Source organism: Salvelinus fontinalis, chromosome 16, assembly GCF_029448725.1.
Source record: "Salvelinus fontinalis isolate EN_2023a chromosome 16, ASM2944872v1, whole genome shotgun sequence".
Classification (NCBI taxonomy): Eukaryota; Metazoa; Chordata; class Actinopteri; order Salmoniformes; family Salmonidae; genus Salvelinus; species Salvelinus fontinalis.
In genome coordinates this window covers 49,328,563-49,351,786 of record NC_074680.1, presented here as the reverse complement: position 1 = coordinate 49,351,786, position 23,224 = coordinate 49,328,563, and the positions used below count along the sequence as shown (strand labels likewise).

General features: G+C 50.6%; 1 protein-coding gene across 3 annotated transcripts in view; it reads left to right on the top strand.

The window, feature by feature from the left end:
* LOC129813314 (lysyl oxidase homolog 3B) overlaps positions 1-13,795 on the top strand; it is a 328,772-nt gene extending 314,977 nt beyond the window's left edge. For all 3 annotated transcript variants that reach the window (XM_055865659.1, XM_055865656.1, XM_055865657.1), the window contains 4 exons: positions 11,033-11,148; positions 11,771-11,907; positions 12,235-12,346; positions 12,524-13,795. In XM_055865659.1, the coding sequence (XP_055721634.1) occupies positions 11,033-11,148; positions 11,771-11,907; positions 12,235-12,346; positions 12,524-12,597 (439 nt within the window). In that variant the 3' untranslated portion in view covers positions 12,598-13,795. The remainder of the gene's footprint in view (positions 1-11,032; positions 11,149-11,770; positions 11,908-12,234; positions 12,347-12,523) is intronic.
* The last annotated feature ends 9,429 nt before the right edge of the window (positions 13,796-23,224 follow it).

The following is a 23,224-nucleotide window of genomic DNA, read 5'->3' as shown; positions in this document are numbered from 1 at the left end:
TCTAGCACCAGGGTCAGCTGTACCCCCTTTAGCACCAGGGTCAACTGTACCCCCTCTAGCACCAGGGTCAGCTGTACCCCCTCTAGCACCAGGGTCAGCTGTACCCCCTCTAGCACCAGGGTCAGCTGTACCCCCTCTAGCACCAGGGTCAGCTGTACCCCCTCTAGCACCAGGGTCAGCTGTACTCCCTCTAGCACCAGGGTCAGCTGTACCCCCTCTAGCACCAGGGTCAGCTGTACCCCCTCTAGCACCAGGGTCAGCTGTACCCCCTCTAGCACCAGGGTCAGCTGTACCCCCTCTAGCACCAGGGTCAGCTGCACCCCCTCTAGCACCAGGGTCAGCTGTACCCCCTCTAGCACCAGGATCAGCTGTACCCCCTCTAGCACCAGGGTCAGCTGTACCCCCTCTAGCACCAGGGTCAGCTGTACCCCCTCTAGCACCAGGGTCACCTATACCCCCTTTAGCACCAGGGTCAGCTGTACCCCCTCTAGCACCAGGGTCAGCTGTACCCCCTCTAGCACCAGGGTCAGCTGTACCCCCTCTAGCACCAGGGTCACCTGTACCCCCTCTAGCACCAGGGTCAGCTGTACCCCCTCTAGCACCAGGGTCAGCTGTACCCCCTCTAGCACCAGGGTCAGCTGTACCCCCTCTAGCACCAGGGTCAGCTGTACCCCCTCTAGCACCAGGGTCACCTGTACCCCCTCTAGCACCAGGGTCAGCTGTACCCCCTCTAGCACCAGGGTCACCTGTACCCCCTCTAGCACCAGGGTCAGCTGTACCCCCTCTAGCACCAGGGTCAGCTGTACCCCCTCTAGCACCAGGGTCAGCTGTACCCCCTCTAGCACCAGGGTCAGCTGTACCCCCTCTAGCACCAGGGTCAGCTGTACCCCCTCTAGCACCAGGGTCAGCTGTACCCCCTCTAGCACCAGGGTCAGCTGTACCCCCTTTAGCACCAGGGTCAGCTGTACCCCCTCTAGCACCAGGGTCACCTGTACCCCCTCTAGCACCAGGGTCATCTGTACCCCCTCTAGCACCAGGGTCAGCTGTACCCCCTCTAGCACCAGGGTCAGCTGTACCCCCTCTAGCACCAGGGTCAGCTGTACCCCCTCTAGCACCAGGGTCAGCTGTACCCCCTCTAGCACCAGGGTCAGCTGTACCCCCTCTAGCACCAGGGTCAGCTGTACCCCCTCTAGCACCAGGGTCAGCTGTACCCCCTCTAGCACCAGGGTCAGCTGTACCCCCTCTAGCACCAGGGTCAACTGTACCCCCTCTAGCACCAGGGTCAGCTGTACCCCCTCTAGCACCAGGGTCAGCTGTACCCCCTCTAGCACCAGGGTCAGCTGTACCCCCTCTAGCACCAGGGTCAGCTGTACCCCCTCTAGCACCAGGGTCAGCTGTACCCCCTCTAGCACCAGGGTCAGCTGTACCCCCTCTAGCACCAGGGTCAGCTGTACCCCCTCTAGCACCAGGGTCAGCTGTACCCCCTCTAGCACCAGGGTCAGCTGTACCCCCTCTAGCACCAGGGTCAGCTGTACCCCCTCTAGCACCAGGGTCAGCTGTACCCCCTCTAGCACCAGGGTCAGCTGTACCCCCTCTAGCACCAGGGTCAGCTGTACCCCCTCTAGCACCAGGGTCAGCTGTACCCCCTCTAGCACCAGGGTCAGCTGTACCCCCTCTAGCACCAGGGTCAGCTGTACCCCCTCTAGCACCAGGGTCAGCTGTACCCCCTCTAGCACCAGGGTCAGCTGTACCCCCTCTAGCACCAGGGTCAGCTGTACCCCCTTTAGCACCAGGGTCAGCTGTACCCCCTCTAGCACCAGGGTCAGCTGTACCCCCTCTAGCCCCAGGGTCAGCTGTACCCCCTTTAGCACCAGGGTCAGCTGTACCCCCTCTAGCACCAGGGTCAGCTGTACCCCCTCTAGCACCAGGGTCAGCTGTACCCCCTCTAGCACCAGGGTCAGCTGTACCCCCTCTAGCACCAGGGTCACCTGTACCCCCTCTAGCACCAGGGTCAGCTGTACCCCCTTTAGCACCAGGGTCAGCTGTACCCCCTCTAGCACCAGGGTCAGCTGTACCCCCTCTAGCACCAGGGTCAGCTGTACCCCCTTTAGCACCAGGGTCAGCTGTACCCCCTTTAGCACCAGGGTCAGCTGTACCCCCTCTAGCCCCAGGGTCAGCTGTACCCCCTCTAGCACCAGGGTCAGCTGTACCCCCTCTAGCACCAGGGTCAGCTGTACCCCCTCTAGCACCAGGGTCAGCTGTACCCCCTCTAGCACCAGGGTCAGCTGTACCCCCTTTAGCACCAGGGTCAGCTGTACCCCCTCTAGCACCAGGGTCAGCTGTACCCCCTCTAGCACCAGGGTCAGCTGTACCCCCTCTAGCACCAGGGTCAGCTGTACCCCCTCTAGCACCAGGGTCACCTGTACCCCCTCTAGCACCAGGGTCAGCTGTACCCCCTCTAGCACCAGGGTCAGCTGTACTCCCTCTAGCACCAGGGTCACCTGTACCCCCTCTAGCACCAGGGTCAGCTGTACCCCCTCTAGCACCAGGGTCAGCTGTACCCCCTCTAGCACCAGGGTCAGCTGTACCCCCTCTAGCACCAGGGTCAGCTGTACCCCCTCTAGCACCAGGGTCAGCTGTACCCCCTCTAGCACCAGGATCAGCTGTACCCCCTCTAGCACCAGGGTCAGCTGTACCCCCTCTAGCACCAGGGTCAGCTGTACCCCCTCTAGCACCAGGGTCAGCTGTACCCCCTTTAGCACCAGGGTCAGCTGTACCCCCTCTAGCACCAGGGTCAGCTGTACCCCCTCTAGCACCAGGGTCAGCTGTACCCCCTCTAGCACCAGGGTCAGCTGTACCCCCTCTAGCACCAGGGTCACCTGTACCCCCTCTAGCACCAGGGTCAGCTGTACCCCCTCTAGCACCAGGGTCACCTGTACCCCCTCTAGCACCAGGGTCAGCTGTACCCCCTCTAGCACCAGGGTCACCTGTACCCCCTCTAGCACCAGGGTCAACTGTACCCCCTCTAGCACCAGGGTCAGCTGTACCCCCTCTAGCACCAGGGTCAGCTGTACCCCCTCTAGCACCAGGGTCAGCTGTACCCCCTCTAGCACCAGGGTCAGCTGTACCCCCTCTAGCACCAGGGTCAGCTGTATCCCCTCTAGCACCAGGGTCAGCTGTACCCCCTCTAGCACCAGGGTCAGCTGTACCCCCTCTAGCACCAGGGTCAGCTGTACCCCCTCTAGCACCAGGGTCAGCTGTACCCCCTCTAGCACCAGGGTCAGCTGTACCCCCTCTAGCACCAGGGTCAGCTGTACCCCCTCTAGCACCAGGGTCAGCTGTACCCCCTCTAGCACCAGGATCAGCTGTACCCCCTCTAGCACCAGGGTCAGCTGTACCCCCTCTAGCACCAGGGTCAGCTGTACCCCCTTTAGCACCAGGGTCATCTGTACCCCCTTTAGCACCAGGGTCTTCTGTACCCCCTCTAGCACCAGGGTCAGCTGTACCCCCTCTAGCACCAGGGTCAACTGTACCCCCTCTAGCACCAGGGTCAGCTGTACCCCCTTTAGCACCAGGGTCTTCTGTACCCCCTCTAGCACCAGGGTCAGCTGTACCCCCTCTAGCACCAGGGTCAGCTGTACCCCCTTTAGCACCAGGGTCACCTGTACCCCCTCTAGCACCAGGGTCAGCTGTACCCCCTCTAGCACCAGGGTCAGCTGTACCCCCTCTAGCACCAGGGTCAGCTGTACCCCCTCTAGCACCAGGGTCAGCTGTACCCCCTCTAGCACCAGGGTCAGCTGTACCCCCTCTAGCACCAGGGTCAGCTGTACCCCCTCTAGCACCAGGGTCAGCTGTACCCCCTCTAGCACCAGGGTCAGCTGTACCCCCTCTAGCACCAGGGTCAGCTGTACCCCCTCTAGCACCAGGGTCAGCTGTACCCCCTCTAGCACCAGGGTCACCTGTACCCCCTCTAGCACCAGGGTCAGCTGTACCCCCTCTAGCACCAGGGTCAGCTGTACCCCCTCTAGCACCAGGGTCAGCTGTACCCCCTCTAGCACCAGGGCCAGCTGTTACCCCCTCTAGCACCAGGGTCAGCTGTACCCCCTCTAGCACCAGGGTCAGCTGTACCCCCTCTAGCACCAGGGTCAGCTGTACCCCCTCTAGCACCAGGGTCAGCTGTACCCCCTCTAGCACCAGGGTCAGCTGTACCCCCTCTAGCACCAGGGTCAGCTGTACCCCCTCTAGCACCAGGGTCAGCTGTACCCCCTCTAGCACCAGGGTCAGCTGTACCCCCTCTAGCACCAGGGTCAGCTGTACCCCCTCTAGCACCAGGGTCATCTGTACCCCCTCTAGCACCAGGGTCAGCTGTACCCCCTCTAGCACCAGGGTCAGCTGTACCCCCTCTAGCACCAGGGTCAGCTGTACCCCCTCTAGCACCAGGGTCAGCTGTACCCCCTCTAGCACCAGGGTCAGCTGTACCCCCTCTAGCACCAGGATCAACTGTACCCCCTCTAGCACCAGGGTCAGCTGTACCCCCTCTAGCACCAGGGTCAGCTGTACCCCCTTTAGCACCAGGGTCAGCTGTACCCCCTTTAGCACCAGGGTCAGCTGTACCCCCTCTAGCACCAGGGTCAGCTGTACCCCCTCTAGCACCAGGGTCAGCTGTACCCCCTCTAGCACCAGGGTCAGCTGTACCCCCTCTAGCACCAGGGTCAGCTGTACCCCCTCTAGCACCAGGGTCAGCTGTACCCCCTCTAGCACCAGGGTCAGCTGTACCCCCTTTAGCACCAGGGTCAGCTGTACCCCCTCTAGCACCAGGGTCAGCTGTACCCCCTCTAGCACCAGGGTCAGCTGTACCCCCTCTAGCACCAGGGTCATCTGTACCCCCTCTAGCACCAGGGTCAGCTGTACCCCCTCTAGCACCAGGGTCAGCTGTACCCCCTCTAGCACCAGGGTCAGCTGTACCCCCTCTAGCACCAGGGTCAGCTGTACCCCCTCTAGCACCAGGGTCAGCTGTACCCCCTCTAGCACCAGGGTCAGCTGTACCCCCTCTAGCACCAGGGTCACCTGTACCCCCTCTAGCACCAGGGTCACCTGTACCCCCTCTAGCACCAGGGTCAGCTGTACCCCCTCTAGCACCAGGGTCAGCTGTACCCCCTCTAGCACCAGGGTCAGCTGTACCCCCTCTAGCACCAGGGCCAGCTGTTACCCCCTCTAGCACCAGGGTCAGCTGTACCCCCTCTAGCACCAGGGTCAGCTGTACCCCCTCTAGCACCAGGGTCAGCTGTACCCCCTCTAGCACCAGGGTCACCTGTACCCCCTCTAGCACCAGGGTCATCTGTACCCCCTCTAGCACCAGGGTCAGCTGTACCCCCTCTAGCACCAGGGTCAGCTGTACCCCCTCTAGCACCAGGGTCAGCTGTACCCCCTCTAGCACCAGGGTCAGCTGTACCCCCTCTAGCACCAGGGTCAGCTGTACCCCCTCTAGCACCAGGGTCAGCTGTACCCCCTCTAGCACCAGGGTCAGCTGTACCCCCTCTAGCACCAGGGTCAGCTGTACCCCCTCTAGCACCAGGGTCAGCTGTACCCCCTTTAGCACCAGGGTCAGCTGTACCCCCTTTAGCACCAGGGTCAACTGTACCCCCTCTAGCCCCAGGGTCAGCTGTACCCCCTTTAGCACCAGGGTCAGCTGTACCCCCTCTAGCACCAGGGTCAGCTGTACCCCCTCTAGCACCAGGGTCAGCTGTACCCCCTCTAGCACCAGGGTCAGCTGTACCCCCTCTAGCACCAGGGTCAGCTGTACCCCCTCTAGCACCAGGGTCAGCTGTACCCCCTTTAGCACCAGGGTCAGCTGTACCCCCTCTAGCACCAGGGTCAGCTGTACCCCCTCTAGCACCAGGGTCAGCTGTACCCCCTTTAGCACCAGGGTCAGCTGTACCCCCTTTAGCACCAGGGTCAGCTGTACCCCCTCTAGCCCCAGGGTCAGCTGTACCCCCTCTAGCACCAGGGTCAGCTGTACCCCCTCTAGCACCAGGGTCAGCTGTACCCCCTCTAGCACCAGGGTCAGCTGTACCCCCTCTAGCACCAGGGTCAGCTGTACCCCCTTTAGCACCAGGGTCAGCTGTACCCCCTCTAGCACCAGGGTCAGCTGTACCCCCTCTAGCACCAGGGTCAGCTGTACCCCCTCTAGCACCAGGGTCAGCTGTACCCCCTCTAGCACCAGGGTCAGCTGTACCCCCTCTAGCACCAGGGTCAGCTGTACCCCCTCTAGCACCAGGGTCAGCTGTACTCCCTCTAGCACCAGGGTCAGCTGTACCCCCTCTAGCACCAGGGTCAGCTGTACCCCCTCTAGCACCAGGGTCAGCTGTACCCCCTCTAGCACCAGGGTCAGCTGTACCCCCTCTAGCACCAGGGTCAGCTGTACCCCCTCTAGCACCAGGGTCAGCTGTACCCCCTCTAGCACCAGGATCAGCTGTACCCCCTCTAGCACCAGGGTCAGCTGTACCCCCTCTAGCACCAGGGTCAGCTGTACCCCCTCTAGCACCAGGGTCAGCTGTACCCCCTCTAGCACCAGGGTCAGCTGTACCCCCTCTAGCACCAGGGTCAGCTGTACCCCCTCTAGCACCAGGGTCACCTGTACCCCCTCTAGCACCAGGGTCAGCTGTACCCCCTCTAGCACCAGGGTCACCTGTACCCCCTCTAGCACCAGGGTCAGCTGTACCCCCTCTAGCACCAGGGTCAGCTGTACCCCCTCTAGCACCAGGGTCAGCTGTACCCCCTCTAGCACCAGGGTCAGCTGTACCCCCTCTAGCACCAGGGTCAGCTGTACCCCCTCTAGCACCAGGGTCAGCTGTATCCCCTCTAGCACCAGGGTCAGCTGTACCCCCTCTAGCACCAGGGTCAGCTGTACCCCCTCTAGCACCAGGATCAGCTGTACCCCCTCTAGCACCAGGGTCAGCTGTACCCCCTCTAGCACCAGGGTCAGCTGTACCCCCTTTAGCACCAGGGTCAGCTGTACCCCCTTTAGCACCAGGGTCAGCTGTACCCCCTCTAGCACCAGGGTCAGCTGTACCCCCTCTAGCACCAGGGTCAGCTGTACCCCCTCTAGCACCAGGGTCAGCTGTACCCCCTCTAGCACCAGGGTCAGCTGTACCCCCTCTAGCACCAGGGTCAGCTGTACCCCCTCTAGCACCAGGGTCAGCTGTACCCCCTCTAGCACCAGGGTCAGCTGTACCCCCTCTAGCACCAGGGTCAGCTGTACCCCCTCTAGCACCAGGGTCAGCTGTACCCCCTCTAGCACCAGGGTCAGCTGTACCCCCTCTAGCACCAGGGTCAGCTGTACCCCCTCTAGCACCAGGGTCAGCTGTACCCCCTCTAGCACCAGGGTCAGCTGTACCCCCTCTAGCACCAGGGTCAGCTGTACCCCCTCTAGCACCAGGGTCAGCTGTACCCCCTCTAGCACCAGGGTCAGCTGTACCCCCTCTAGCACCAGGGTCAGCTGTACCCCCTCTAGCACCAGGGTCACCTGTACCCCCTCTAGCACCAGGGTCAGCTGTACCCCCTCTAGCACCAGGGTCAACTGTACCCCCTCTAGCACCAGGGTCAGCTGTACCCCCTCTAGCACCAGGGCCAGCTGTTACCCCCTCTAGCACCAGGGTCAGCTGTACCCCCTCTAGCACCAGGGTCAGCTGTACCCCCTCTAGCACCAGGGTCAGCTGTACCCCCTCTAGCACCAGGGTCACCTGTACCCCCTCTAGCACCAGGGTCAGCTGTACCCCCTCTAGCACCAGGGTCAGCTGTACCCCCTCTAGCACCAGGGTCAGCTGTACCCCCTCTAGCACCAGGGTCAGCTGTACCCCCTCTAGCACCAGGGTCACTCTCAGAAGTAGTTTTTTGCCATCATTGTTAGCCTGCCACACGCACAGTATACGATACATTTATTAAACATAAGAATGAGTGTGAGGTTTTTGTCATAACCCGTCTCGTGGGAAGTGACAAAGAGCTCTTATAGGACGAGGGCACAAATAATAATATAATAATAATCAATAATTTTGCTCTTTATTTATAAAACCTTACATATAAAACCTTAGCTGTTCATCGAAAATGGTGAGTAACTCACCCCAGGTTAATGAGAAGGGTGTGCTTGAAAGGATTCACATAACTCTGCAATGTTTGGGTTGTATTGGAGAGAGTCTCCCAGAAGACCCTCTCTGTAAACCGTTCCCCCTTCCCTGGCCCCCCTTCCCCAACCCCCTCCTCCCTAGCCCCCAGCCCTCCCTCCCCGGTTTCCCCAGCCCCCCTACTCCCTAGCCAACCAGCCCTCCCTCCCCGGTTTCCCCAGCCCCCCTACTCCCTAGCCAACCAGCCCTCCCTCCCCGGTTTCCCCAGCCCCCCTACTCCCTAGCCAACCAGCCCTCCCTCCCCGGTTTCCCCAGCCCCCCTACTCCCTAGCCCCCAGCCCTCCCTCCCCGGTTTCCCCAGCCCCCCTCCTCACCAGCCCCCAGCCCTCCCTCCCCGGTTTCCCCAACCCCCTACTCCCTAGCCAACCATCCCTCCCTCCCCGGTTTCCCCCGCCCTGCACTATAAATACAGGGTTGTAGCATAACAGTAAGTGGCAGCATTGTATATTAAATCTCTTAAGCAGCATATTTTGGTTCTTATGGCATAAATAATAATAATTAAAACAATAATAATAATCAAGCCAAACTAAATAAGTAACCCATTCACACCTTTACAATTAAATTAGCAGACTGGACCAGTAAGGGTGGGTAATGAAGTTAGCAGACTGGACCAGTAAGGGTGGGTAATGAAGTTATCAGACTGGACCAGTAAGGGTGGGTAATGAAGTTATCAGACTGGACCAGTAAGGGTGGGTAATGAAGTTAGCAGACTGGACCAGTAAGGGTGGGTAATGAAGTTATCAGACTGGACCAGTAAGGGTGGGTAATGAAGTTATCAGACTGGACCAGTAAGGGTGGGTAACGAAGTTATCAGACTGGACCAGTAAGGGTGGGTAATGAAGTTATCAGACTGGACCAGTAAGGGTGGGAAATGAAGTTATCAGACTGGACCAGTAAGGGTGGGTAATGAAGTTAGCAGACTGGACCAGTAAGGGTGGGTAATAAAGTTATCAGACTGGACCAGTAAGGGTGGGTAATAAAGTTATCAGACTGGACCAGTAAGGGTGGGTAATGAAGTTATCAGACTGGACCAGTAAGGGTGGGTAATGAAGTTATCAGACTGGACCAGTAAGGGTGGGTAATGAAGTTATCAGACTGGACCAGTAAGGGTGGGTAATGAAGTTAGCAGACTGGACCAGTAAGGGTGGGTAATGTAGTTATCAGACTGGACCAGTAAGGGTGGGTAATGAAGTTATCAGACTGGACCAGTAAGGGTGGGTAATAAAGTTATCAGACTGGACCAGTAAGGGTGGGTAATGAAGGTATCAGACTGGACCAGTAAGGGTGGGTAATGAAGTTATCAGACTTGACCAGTAAGGGTGGGTAATGAAGTTATCAGACTGGACCAGTAAGGGTGGGTAATTAAGGTATCAGACTGGACCAGTAAGGGTGGGTAATGAAGTTATCAGACTGGACCAGTAAGGGTGGGTAATGAAGTTATCAGACTGGACCAGTAAGGGTGGGTAATGAAGTTATCAGACTGGACCAGTAAGGGTGGGTAATGAAGTTAGCAGACTGGACCAGTAAGGGTGGGTAATGAAGGTATCAGACTGGACCAGTAAGGGTGGGTAATGAAGTTATCAGACTGGACCAGTAAGGGTGGGTAATGAAGTTATCAGACTGGACCAGTAAGGGTGGGTAATGAAGTTATCAGACTGGACCAGTAAGGGTGGGTAATGAAGTTATCAGACTGGACCAGTAAGGGTGGGTAATGAAGTTAGCAGACTGGACCAGTAAGGGTGGGTAATGAAGTTATCAGACTGGACCAGTAAGGGTGGGTAATGAAGTTATCAGACTGGACCAGTAAGGGTGGGTAATGAAGTTAGCAGACTGGACCAGTAAGGGTGGGTAATGAAGTTATCAGACTGGACCAGTAAGGGTGGGTAATGAAGTTAGCAGACTGGACCAGTAAGGGTGGGTAATGAAGTTATCAGACTGGACCAGTAAGGGTGGGTAATGAAGTTATCAGACTGGACCAGTAAGGGTGGGTAATGAAGTTATCAGACTGGACCAGTAAGGGTGGGTAATGAAGTTATCAGACTGGACCAGTAAGGGTGGGTAATGAAGTTAGCAGATTGGACCAGTAAGGGTGGGTAATGAAGTTATCAGACTGGACCAGTAAGGGTGGGTAATGAAGTTATCAGACTGGACCAGTAAGGGTGGGTAATGAAGTTAGCAGACTGGACCAGTAAGGGTGGGTAATGAAGTTAGCAGACTGGACCAGTAAGGGTGGGTAATGAAGTTATCAGACTGGACCAGTAAGGGTGGGTAGTGAAGTTATCAGACTGGACCAGTAAGGGTGGGTAATGAAGTTAGCAGACTGGACCAGTAAGGGTGGGTAATGAAGTTAGCAGACTGGACCAGTAAGGGTGGGTAATGAAGTTATCAGACTGGACCAGTAAGGGTGGGTAATGAAGTTATCAGACTGGACCAGTAAGGGTGGGTAATGAAGTTAGCAGGCTGGACCAGTAAGGGTGGGTAATGAAGTTAGCAGACTGGACCAGTAAGGTTAGGTAATGAAGTTATCAGACTGGACCAGGAAGGGTGGGTAATAATAAAATAATGAAAATTAAACCAGATATGACAGATATGACAGGTATGACAGATTTGACAGGTATGACAGGTATGACAGATATGACAGATATGCCAGATATGACAGGTATGACAGGTATGATAGATTTGACAGGTATGACAGATATAACAGGTATGACAGGTGTAACAGGTATGACAGGTATGACAGGTATGATATATTTGACAGGTATGACAGATATAACAGGTATGACAGGTATGCCAGATATGACAGGTATGATCGTTTTTAATAATTCTTTACTATTGTTACACTCCCCATGCAGCCACTACCACAGTATGGATATCTTCACCCACTACGACCTGTTGTCATCCAACGGGACCAAGGTGGCTGAGGGACACAAAGCCTCCTTCTGTCTGGAGGACACCGAGTGTCACGAGGGTGAGTCTGGGAGGCAAACCAATCAGAACAGTCTACTGGAAGTCCATTCAATCAGAACAGTCTACTGGAAGTCCATCCAATCAGAACAGTCTACTGGAAGTCCATTCAATCAGAACAGTCTACTGGAAGTCCATCCAATCAGAACAGTCTACTGGAAGTCCACCCAATCAGAACAGAGTCTATTGGCGTGCCATCCAATCAAAACAGACTTTACTAGATGGCCAGCCAATCAAATATGGCCTTTATTTGGGTGTTAAGATTAGTGATATCTTATCCAAATCCAAGTGAAACATTTTGTATCTGGTTTTGGAGGATATAGTATTTTTGGTTAAAAGTCTAATTGTTGTAAACTGTGATCTCCAGGTATCTCTAAGAGGTATGAGTGTTCTGTGTTCTCCAGGTATCTCTAAGAGGTATGAATGTTCTGTGTTCTCCAGGTATCTCTAAGAGGTATGAATGTTCTGTGTTCTCCAGGTATCTCTAAGCGGTATGAGTGTTCTGTGTTCTCCAGGTATCTCTAAGAGGTAGGAGTGTTCTGTGTTCTCCAGGTATCTCTAAGAGGTAGGAGTGTTCTGTGTTCTCCAGGTATCTCTAAGAGGTAGGAGTGTTCTGTGTTCTCCAGGTATCTCTAAGAGGTATGAGTGTGCTAACTTCGGAGAGCAGGGCATCACCGTGGGGTGTTGGGACCTGTATCGCCATGACATCGACTGCCAGTGGATCGATATCACCGACATCAAACCAGGAAACTACATCCTACAGGTGGACTACCATTTTTAAGAGGCTGTTAAAAAATCCCGGGGAAGCCCCCGAATCAGACATGTAACTTCCAAAATGTGTAACTGCATGAAGTTTTGAAATATATTTGGCAAACTACAAATTTGAGTTGTCAAACAGTGTGAAATTCTTCTTGTTCTGTCTGCTTTTATTCTTTTCCCGTTGCTTTTTCATGAACCCTTTGATAACTCACCGAGCGCCCTTAGGGGTCGGAACCTCCAGACCAACTGCAGACTTATGGAGTGACAGAATTATGTTAACGTCAACTCCATATCATTTACCTCTTTGTGTTTAACGTTCAAATCCTTTCAGATTGTAATCAATCCAAACTTTGAAGTGGCGGAGAGTGACTTCACCAACAACGCCATGAAATGCAACTGCAAGTACGACGGTCACCGGATCTGGCTTCACAACTGCCATATGGGTGAGAAGCTGTACCCCCGAGATTTGTCATTTGAGTTAACTAACAGGTTTTATTTAATGCTCTCCAGTCTGAATAGGGTCCTACGTAGGGAATAATGGTGTCATTTTCAGACATACCCCTAGTTTGTTCCAGACTCTTCCACTGCTTTCTGTCTCTGACTATCGGTTGCCCCTACAGGTGATGCCTTCAGTGAGGAGGCAGAGAGGCAGTTTGAGAAATACCCGGGACAGCTCAACAACCAGATCTCATAATCTGCCTAGCAACACACCAATCTCATCAGACCCCCATGTACAAACAAAAAGGGGGGGGGGGCTGATGCGTCTAACCATGTTCAACAATGGGACAACCAATCACAAAACCCTCCACCACCTATCTACCAACCAGAAACCCAAGTCATTATCAAATCCCAAACCAACCAACCAATCACAACCAACATCATTGAATCACAAGCAACATGCCCACAGGGCAGCAGTCAGCAGTGATCTTGGACCGGGATTCAAATCTGAACGCATTTTGTCGACTAAGGCACCGTTTCAAAGGCCATGTTTCCCGCAGAGACCGCATTCACGGTAAAAGCTCCGTATGTCGGCTTCAAATGACCTTTAAAATGTCAAGCTCGCTCTACCGCTGATCAGATTGAATCCAGGCCTTGACAGAAGGAGCCATGTTATACGGTGAATCATGTGTTGGTGTATGTTACATTTTGTCATACAGTGAATGTGTTGGTGTATGTCAGTGTTATTATACTTGAATACTTAGTGCTCTAAGATTTGTTTTAACAAACTTATTTTTAGATTTTATTTTTTTGTTCAAATGTGAGTATATTATGCTACATTTTGTCACAGAAGAACAAGTCATATGATATCATAACTAGTCTTAATTCATGTTTGACTGATTGATGCCTGACGTGCAAAACCTTTTCATTCACGTTTTGTTAAAGTTGTATTTTGTTGTTGTTGTCCAGTCTGTAGTCTTGAAAGGTGATCCAGAGGTGTATTCACTAGGAACCAAACAGAAGCAAACGAAACAGGTGGAAGGACTTACCTACATTTGTCCAATATAAGCTCTTTGGTTTTCGTTGCAAAACGTTTTCAGTTGTTTCGCTACGCTGTGCACTAATGAATACACCTCAGGAGAAGACGCTAGTCCTTATTTCTGCTACAAGACATCTTCATAATGACCTGAGGTATCACAGCGAACCATCCAACGTTGTTGCATCACCATGTAGTTCTCATAGTTCACACGTGAAGATCTGTTTAGATAAAATATATTCTAAAATCCTCAAATTCAAATCTGGACCTTGAAGCCAGTTCCACTGCTTTTTTCATTCTTCCCCTTTAATCAGGGACTGATTTAGTGGGTGCAATTAATCATCAGAAAACAATGTGTAATGTGTAAAGTGTTGGTCCCATGTTTCATGAGCTGAAATAAAAGATCCCATAAATTTTCCATACGCACAAAATGCTTATTTCTCTAAAATGTTGTGCACAAATTTGTTTACATCCCTGTTAGTGAGAATTTCTCCTTTGGCCAAAATAATCCATCTCCCTGATAGGTGTGGCATATCAAGAAGCTGATTAAACAGCATGATCATTACACAGGTGCACCTTGTGCTGGTTACAATAAAAGGCCACTCTAAAAGGTGCCGTTTATCACACAACACAATGCCGCAGCTGTTTTAAGTTGTGAGGGAGTGTGCAATTGGCATCCTGACTTCAGGAATGTCCACCAGAGCTGTTATCAGAGAATTCTCTACCATAAGCCGCCTCCAACGTTTTAGAGAATTTATCAGTACGTCTAACCAGTTTCACAACCGTAGACCAGGTGTAACCACGCCAGCCCAGAACCTCCACATCTGGCTTCTTCACCTGCAGGATCATCTGAGACCAGCCCACCCGGACAGCTGATGAAACTGTGGGTTTGCACAACCAAAGAATTTCTGCACAAACTGTCAGACACCGTCTCAGGGAAGCTCATCTGCGTGCCCATCATCCTCACCAGGGTCTTGACCTGACTGCAGTTCGGCGTCGTAACCGACATCAGTGTTCAAATGCTCACCTTCGATGGCCACTATCAAATCAAATCCAATATTATTGGTCACATACACATGGTTAGCAGATGTTAATGCGAGTGTAGCGAAATGCTTGTGCTTCTAGTTCCGGCCGTGCGGTAATATCAAACAAGCAATCTAATCTAACAATTCCACAACTACTACCTTATACACACAAGTGTAAAGGAATGAATACGAATATGTATATAAAAATATAGAAATGAGTGATGGCCGAACGGCATAGGCAAGATGCAGTAGATGGTAAAGTGTGTTCTTCACAGGCGAATCCCGGTTTCAACTGTACCGAGCAGATGGCAGACAGCGTGTATGGCGTTATGTGGGCGAACAATGTGCTGATGTATTCCCAGTCATTTGAAATTCCTAGATAAGGGCATAATTTATTTATTTCAATCTTTGAAATTGTTGCATGTTGCGTTTATATTTTATTTTAATTTTATATATGAATATATGTGTAGTTTGGATTTGCTTGTAACACATACAGAACACACCAGAAAGTGAATAATATTTTGTAAATGTATTTATTGACCAATGTTTCCAGGTGCTAAGGGATGATTATGCTAGACTGAGATAAGGAATATTCATTAGGTTATTACACATTAAACGGATAAAGAATAATTATTAGGTTATTACACATTAAACAGAAAGGGAATATTCATTAGGTTATTACACATTAAACAGATAAGGAATATTCATTAAGTTATTAAACATTAAACAGATAAGGAATATTCATTAGGCTATTACACATTAAACAGATAGGGAATATTCATTAGGTTATTACACATTAAACAGATAAGGAATATTCATTAAGTTATTACACATTAAACAGATAAGGAATATGCATTAGGTTATTACACATTAAACAGATACGGAATATTCATTAGGTTATTACACATTAAACAGATACGGAATATTCATTAGGCTATTACACATTAAACAGATAGGGAATATTCATTAGGTTATTACACATTAAACAGATACGGAATATTCATTAAGTTATTACACATTAAACAGATAAGGAATATTCATTAGGTTATTACACATTAAACAGATACGGAATATTCATCAGGTTATTACACATTAAACAGATAATGAATATTCATTAGGTTATTACACATTAAACAGATAAGGAATATTCATTAGGTTATTACACATTAAACAGATAGGGAATATTCATTAGGTTATTACACATTAAACAGATACGGAATATTCATTAGGTTATTACACATTAAACAGATAAGGAATATTCATTAGGTTATTACACATTAAACAATAGACTGACTTTATACCTGACCCTTAAAACCACACAGTATTACAACATTAAACAGATGGAGCCTTTCCTATGACTCCCACTAAGAGGATAACCCTATGCCTGGAGCCTTTCCTATGACTACCCACTAAGAGGATAACCCTATGCCTGTAGCCTTTCCTATGACTACCCACTAAGAGGATAACCCTATGCCTGTAGCCTTTCCTATGACTACCCACTAAGGGGAAACCACTATGCCTGGAGCCTTTCCTATGACTACCCACTAAGAGGATAACCCTATGCTGGAGCCTTTCCTATGACTACCCACTAAGAGGATAACCCTATGCCTGTAGCCTTTCCTATGACTACCCACTAAGAGGATAACACTATGCCTGGAGCCTTTCCTATGACTACCCACTAAGAGGATAACCCTATGCTGGAGCCTTTCCTATGACTACCCACTAAGAGGATAACCCTATGCCTGTAGCCTTTCCTATGACTACCCACTAAGAGGATAACCCTATGCTGGAGCCTTTCCTATGACTACCCACTAAGAGGATAACCCTATGCTGGAGCCTTTCCTATGACTACCTACTAAGAGGATAACCCTATGCCTGGAGCCTTTCCTATGACTACCCACTAAGAGGATAACCCTATGCCTGTAGCCTTTCCTATGACTACCCACTAAGAGGATAACACTATGCCTGGAGCCTTTCCTATGACTACCCACTAAGAGGATAACCCTATGCTGGAGCCTTTCCTATGACTACCCACTAAGAGGATAACCCTATGCCTGTAGCCTTTCCTATGACTACCCACTAAGAGGATAACCCTATGCTGGAGCCTTTCCCATGACTACCCACTAAGAGGATAACCCTATGCCTGGAGCCTTTCCTAAGACTACCCACTAAGAGGATAACCCTATGCCTGGAGCCTTTCCTATGACTACCCACTAAGAGGATAACCCTATGCTGGAGCCTTTCCTATGACTACCCACTAAGAAGATAACCCTATGCTGGAGCCTTTCCTATGATTACACACTAAGAGGATAACCCTATGCCTGGAGCCTTTCCTATGACTACGCACTAAGAGGATGACCCTATGCCTGTAGCCTTTCCTATGACTCGCACTAAGAGGATAACCCTATGCCTGTAGCCTTTCCTATGACTACCCACTAAGAGGATAACCCTATGCTGGAGCCTTTCCTATGACTACCCACTAAGAGGATAACCCTATGCTGGAGCCTTTCCTATGACTACCCACTAAGAAGATAACCCTATGCCTGGAGCCTTTCCTATGACTACCCACTAAGAGGATAACCCTATGACTACCCACTAAGAGGATAACCCTATGCTGGAGCCTTTCCTATGACTACCCACTAAGAAGATAACCCTATGCCTGGAGCCTTTCCTATGGCTACCCACTAAGAGGATAACACTATGACTACCCACTAAGAGGATAACCCTATGCTGGAGCCTTTCCTATGACTACCCACTAAGAGGATAACCCTATGACTACCCACTAAGAGGATAACCCTATGCTGGAGCCTTTCCTATGACTACCCACTAAGAGGATAACCCTATGACTCCCACTAAGAGGATAACCCTATGCTGGAGCCTTTCCTATGACTACCCACTAAGAGGATAACCCTATGGTGGAGCCTTTCTTATAACTACCCACTAAGAGGATAACCCTATGCCTGTAGCCTTTCCTATGACTACCCACTAAGAGGATAACCCTATGCTGGAGCCTTTCCTATGACTACCCACTAAGAGGATAACCCTATGCTGGAGCCTTTCCTATGACTACCCACTAAGAGGATAACCCTATGCTGGAGCCTTTCCTATGACTACCCACTAAGAAGATAACCCTATGCCTGGAGCCTTTCCTATGACTACCCACTAAGAGGATCACCCTATGACTCCCCTTTAAGAGGATAACCCTATGCTGGAGAATTTCCTATGACTACCCACTAAGAGGATAACCCTATGACTACCCACTAAGAGGGTAACCCTATGCTGGAGCCTTTCCTATGACTACCCACTAAGAGGATAACCCTATGCCTGTAGCCTTTCCTATGACTACCCAATAAGAGGATAACCCTATGCTGGAGCCTTTCCTATGACTACCCACTAAGAGGATAACCCTATGCTGGAGCCTTTCCTATGACTACCCACTAAGAGGATAACCCTATGCCTGGAGCCTTTCCTATGACTACCCACTAAGAGGATAACCCTATGCCTGGAGCCTTTCCTATGACTACCCACTAAGAGGATAACCCTATGCTGGAGCCTTTCCTATGACTACCCACTAAGAGGATAACCCTATGCTGGAGCCTTTCCTATGATTACACACTAAGAGGATAACCCTATGCCTGGAGCCTTTCCTATGACTACCCATTAAGAGGATGACCCTATGCCTGTAGCCTTTCCTATGACTCCCACTAAGAGGATAACCCTATGCCTGTAGCCTTTCCTATGACTACCCACTAAGAGGATAACCCTATGCTGGAGCCTTTCCTATGACTACCCACTAAGAGGATAACCCTATGCTGGAGCCTTTCCTATGACTACCCACTAAGAGGATAACCCTATGCTGGAGCCTTTCCTATGACTACCCACTAAGAGGATAACCCTATGCCTGGAGCCTTTCCTATGACTACCCACTAAGAGGATAACCCTATGCCTGGAGCCTTTCCTATGACTACCCACTAAGAGGATAACCCTATGCTGGAGCCTTTCCTATGACTACCCACTAAGAGGATAACCCTATGCTGGAGCCTTTCCTATGATTACACACTAAGAGGATAACCCTATGCCTGGAGCCTTTCCTATGACTACCCACTAAGAGGATGACCCTATGCCTGTAGCCTTTCCTATGACTCCCACTAAGAGGATAACCCTATGCCTGTAGCCTTTCCTATGACTACCCACTAAGAGGATAACCCTATGCTGGAGGCTTTCCTATGACTACCCACTAAGAAGATAACCCTATGCTGGAGCCTTTCCTATGACTACCCACTAAGAGGATAACCCTATGCTGGAGCCTTTCCAATGACTACCCACTAAGAGGATAACCCTATGACTACCCACTAAGAGGATAAACCTATGCTGGAGCCTTTCCTATGACTACCCACTAAGAGGATAACCCTATGCTGGAGCCTTTCCTATGACTACCCACTAAGAAGATAACCCTATCCCTGGAGCCTTTCCTATGACTACCCACTAAGAGGATAACCCTATGACTACCCACTAAGAGGATAACCCTATGCTGGAGCCTTTCCTATGACTACCCACTAAGAGGATAACCCTATGACTCCCACTAAGAGGATAACCCTATGCTGGAGCCTTTCTTATAACTACCCACTAAGATGATAACCCTATGCCTGTAGCCTTTCCTATGACTACCCACTAAGAGGATAACCCTATGCTGGAGCCTTTCCTATGACTACCCACTAAGAGGATAACCCTATGCCTGTAGCCTTTCCTATGACTACCCACTAAGAGGATAACCCTATGCTGGAGCCTTTCCTATGACTACCCACTAAGAGGATAACCCTATGCTGGAGCCTTTCCTATGACTACCCACTAAGAGGATAACCCTATGCTGGAGCCTTTCCTATGACTACCCACTAAGAAGATAACCCTATGCCTGGCGCCTTTCCTATGACTACCCACTAAGAGGATAACCCTATGACTACCCACTAAGAGGATAACCCTATGCTGGAGCCTTTCCTATGACCACCCACTAAGAGGATAACCCTATGACTACCCACTAAGAGGGTAACCCTATGCTGGAGCCTTTCCTATGACTACCCACTAAGAGGATAACCCTATGCTGGAGCCTTTCCTATGACTACCCACTAAGAGGATAACCCTATGCCTGGAGCCTTTCCTATGACTACCCACTAAGAGGATAACCCTATGCCTGGAGCCTTTCCTATGACTACCCACTAAGAGGATAACCGTATGCTGGAGCCTTTCCTATGACTACCCACTAAGAGGATAACCCTATGCCTGGAGCCTTTCCTATGACTACCCACTAAGAGGATAACCCTATGCCTGGAGCCTTTCCTATGACTACCCACTAAGAGGATAACCCTATGTTGGAGCCTTTCCTATGACTACCCACAAAGAGGATAACCCTATGCTGGAGCCTTTCCTATGATTACACACTAAGAGGATAACCCTATGCCTGGAGCCTTTCCTATGACTACCCATTAAGAGGATGACCCTATGCCTGTAGCCTTTCCTATGACTCCCACTAAGAGGATAACCCTATGCCTGTAGCCTTTCCTATGACTACCCACTAAGAGGATAACCCTATGCTGGAGCCTTTCCTATGACTACCCACTAAGAAGATAACCCTATGCTGGAGCCTTTCCTATGACTACCCACTAAGAGGATAACCCTATGCTGGAGCCTTTCCTATGACTACCCACTAAGAGGATAACCCTATGCCTGGAGCATTTCCTATGACTACCCACTAAGAGGATAACCCTATGCCTGGAGCCTTTCCTATGACTACCCACTAAGAGGATAACCCTATGCTGGAGCCTTTCCTATGACTACCCACTAAGAGGATAACCCTATGCTGGAGCCTTTCCTATGATTACACACTAAGAGGATAACCCTATGCATGGAGCCTTTCCTATGACTACCCACTAAGAGGATGACCCTATGCTTGTAGCCTTTCCTATGACTCCCACTAAGAGGATAACCCTATGCCTGTAGCCTTTCCTATGACTACCCACTTAGAGGATAACCCTATGCTGGAGCCTTTCCTATGACTACCCACTAAGAAGATAACCCTATGCTGGAGCCTTTCCTATGACTACCCACTAAGAGGATAACCCTATGCTGGAGCCTTTCCAATGACTACCCACTAAGAGGATAACCCTATGACTACCCACTAAGAGGATAACCCTATGCTGGAGCCTTTCCTATGACTACCCACTAAGAGGATAACCCTATGCTGGAGCCTTTCCTATGACTACCCACTAAGAAGATAACCCTATGCCTGGAGCCTTTCCTATGACTACCCACTAAGAGGATAACCCTATGACTACCCACTAAGAGGATAACCCTATGACTACCCACTAAGAGGATAACCCTATGCTGGAGCCTTTCCTATGACTACCCACTAAGAGGATAACCCTATGGTGGAGCCTTTCTTATAACTACCCAATAAGAAGATAACCCTATGCCTGGAGCCTTTCCTATGACTACCCACTAAGAGGATAACCCTATGACTCCCACTAAGAGGATAACCCTATGCTGGAGCCTTTCCTATGACTACCCACTAAGAAGATAACCCTATGGTGGAGCCTTTCTTATAACTACCCACTAAGATGATAACCCTATGCCTGTAGCCTTTCCTATGACTACCCACTAAGAGGATAACCCTATGCTGGAGCCTTTCCTATGACTACCCACTAAGAGGATAACCCTATGCCTGTAGCCTTTCCTATGACTACCCACTAAGAGGATAACCCTATGCTGGAGCCTTTCCTATGACTACCCACTAAGAAGATAACCCTATGCCTGGAGCCTTTCCTATGACTACCCACTAAGAGGATAACCCTATGACTACCCACTAAGAGGATAACCCTATGCTGGAGCCTTTCCTATGACTACCCACTAAGAGGATAACCCTATGCTGGGGCCTTTCCTATGACTACCCACTAAGAAGATAACCCTATGCCTGGAGCCTTTCCTATGACTACCCACTAAGAGGATAACCCTATGACTACCCACTAAGAGGATAACCCTATGCTGGAGCCTTTCCTATGACCACCCACTAAGAGGATAACCCTATGACTACCCACTAAGAGGGTAACCCTATGCTGGAGCCTTTCCTATGACTACCCACTAAGAGGATAACCCTATGCTGGAGCCTTTCCTATGACTACCCACTAAGAGGATAACCCTATGCTGGAGCCTTTCCTATGACTACCCACTAAGAGGATAACCCTATGCCTGGAGCCTTTCCTATGACTACCCACTAAGAGGATAACCCTATGCCTGGAGCCTTTCCTATGACTACCCACTAAGAGGATAACCCTATGCTGGAGCCTTTCCTATGACTACCCACTAAGAGGATAACCCTATGCTGGAGCCTTTCCTATGATTACACACTAAGAGGATAACCCTATGCCTGGAGCCTTTCCTATGACTACCTTCTAAGAGGATGACCCTATGACTACCCACTAAGAGGATAACCCTATGCTGGAGCCTTTCCTATGACTACCCACTAAGAGGATAACCCTATGCCTGTAGCCTTTCCTATGACTACCCACTAAGAGGATAACCCTATGCTGGAGCCTTTCCTATGACTATCCACTAAGAAGATAACCCTATGCTGGAGCCTTTCCTATGACTACCCACTAAGAGGATAACCCTATGCTGGAGCCTTTCCTATGACTACCCACTAAGAGGATAACCCTATGACTACCAACTAAGAGGATAACCCTATGACTACCCACTAAGAGGATAACCCTATGCTGGAGCCTTTCCTATGACTACCCACTAAGAGGATAACCCTATGCTGGAGCCTTTCCTATGACTACCCACTAAGAGGATAACCCTATGCCTGGAGCCTTTCCTATGACTACCCACTAAGAGGATAACCCTATGACTACCCACTAAGAGGATAACCCTATGCTGGAGCCTTTCCTATGACTACCCACTAAGAGGATAACCCTATGACTCCCACTAAGAGGATAACCCTATGCTGGAGCCTTTCCTATGACTACCCACTAAGAGGATAACCCTATGGTGGAGCCTTTCCTATAACTACCCACTAAGAGGATAACCCTATGCCTGTAGCCTTTCCTATGACTACCCACTAAGAGGATAACCCTATGCTGGAGCCTTTCCTATGACTCCCCACTAAGAGGATAACCCTATGCCTGTAGCCTTTCCTATGACTACCCACTAAGAGGATAACCCTATGCTGGAGCCTTTCCTATGACTACCCACTAAGAGGATAACCCTATGCTGGAGCCTTTCCTATGACTACCCACTAAGAGGATAACCCTATGCTGGAGCCTTTCCTATGACTACCCACTAAGAAGATAACCCTATGCCTGGAGCCTTTCCTATGACTCCCCACTAAGAGGATAACCCTATGCTGGAGCCTTTCCTATGACTACCCACTAAGAGGATAACCCTATGACTACCCACTAAGAGGAAAACCCTATGCTGGAGCCTTTCCTATGACTACCCACTAAGAGGATAACCCTATGACTACCCACTAAGAGGGTAACCCTATGCTGTAGCCTTTCCTATGACTACCCACTAAGAGGATAACCCTATGCTGTAGCCTTTCCTATGACTACCCACTAAGAGGATAACCCTATGCCTGGAGCCTTTCCTATGACTACCCACTAAGAGGATAACCCTATGCTGGAGCCTTTCCTATGACTACCCACTAAGAGGATAACCCTATGCTGGAGCCTTTCCTATGACTACCCACTAAGAGGATAACCCTATGCCTGGAGCCTTTCCTATGACTACCCACTAAGAGGATAACCCTATGACTACCCACTAAGAGGATAACC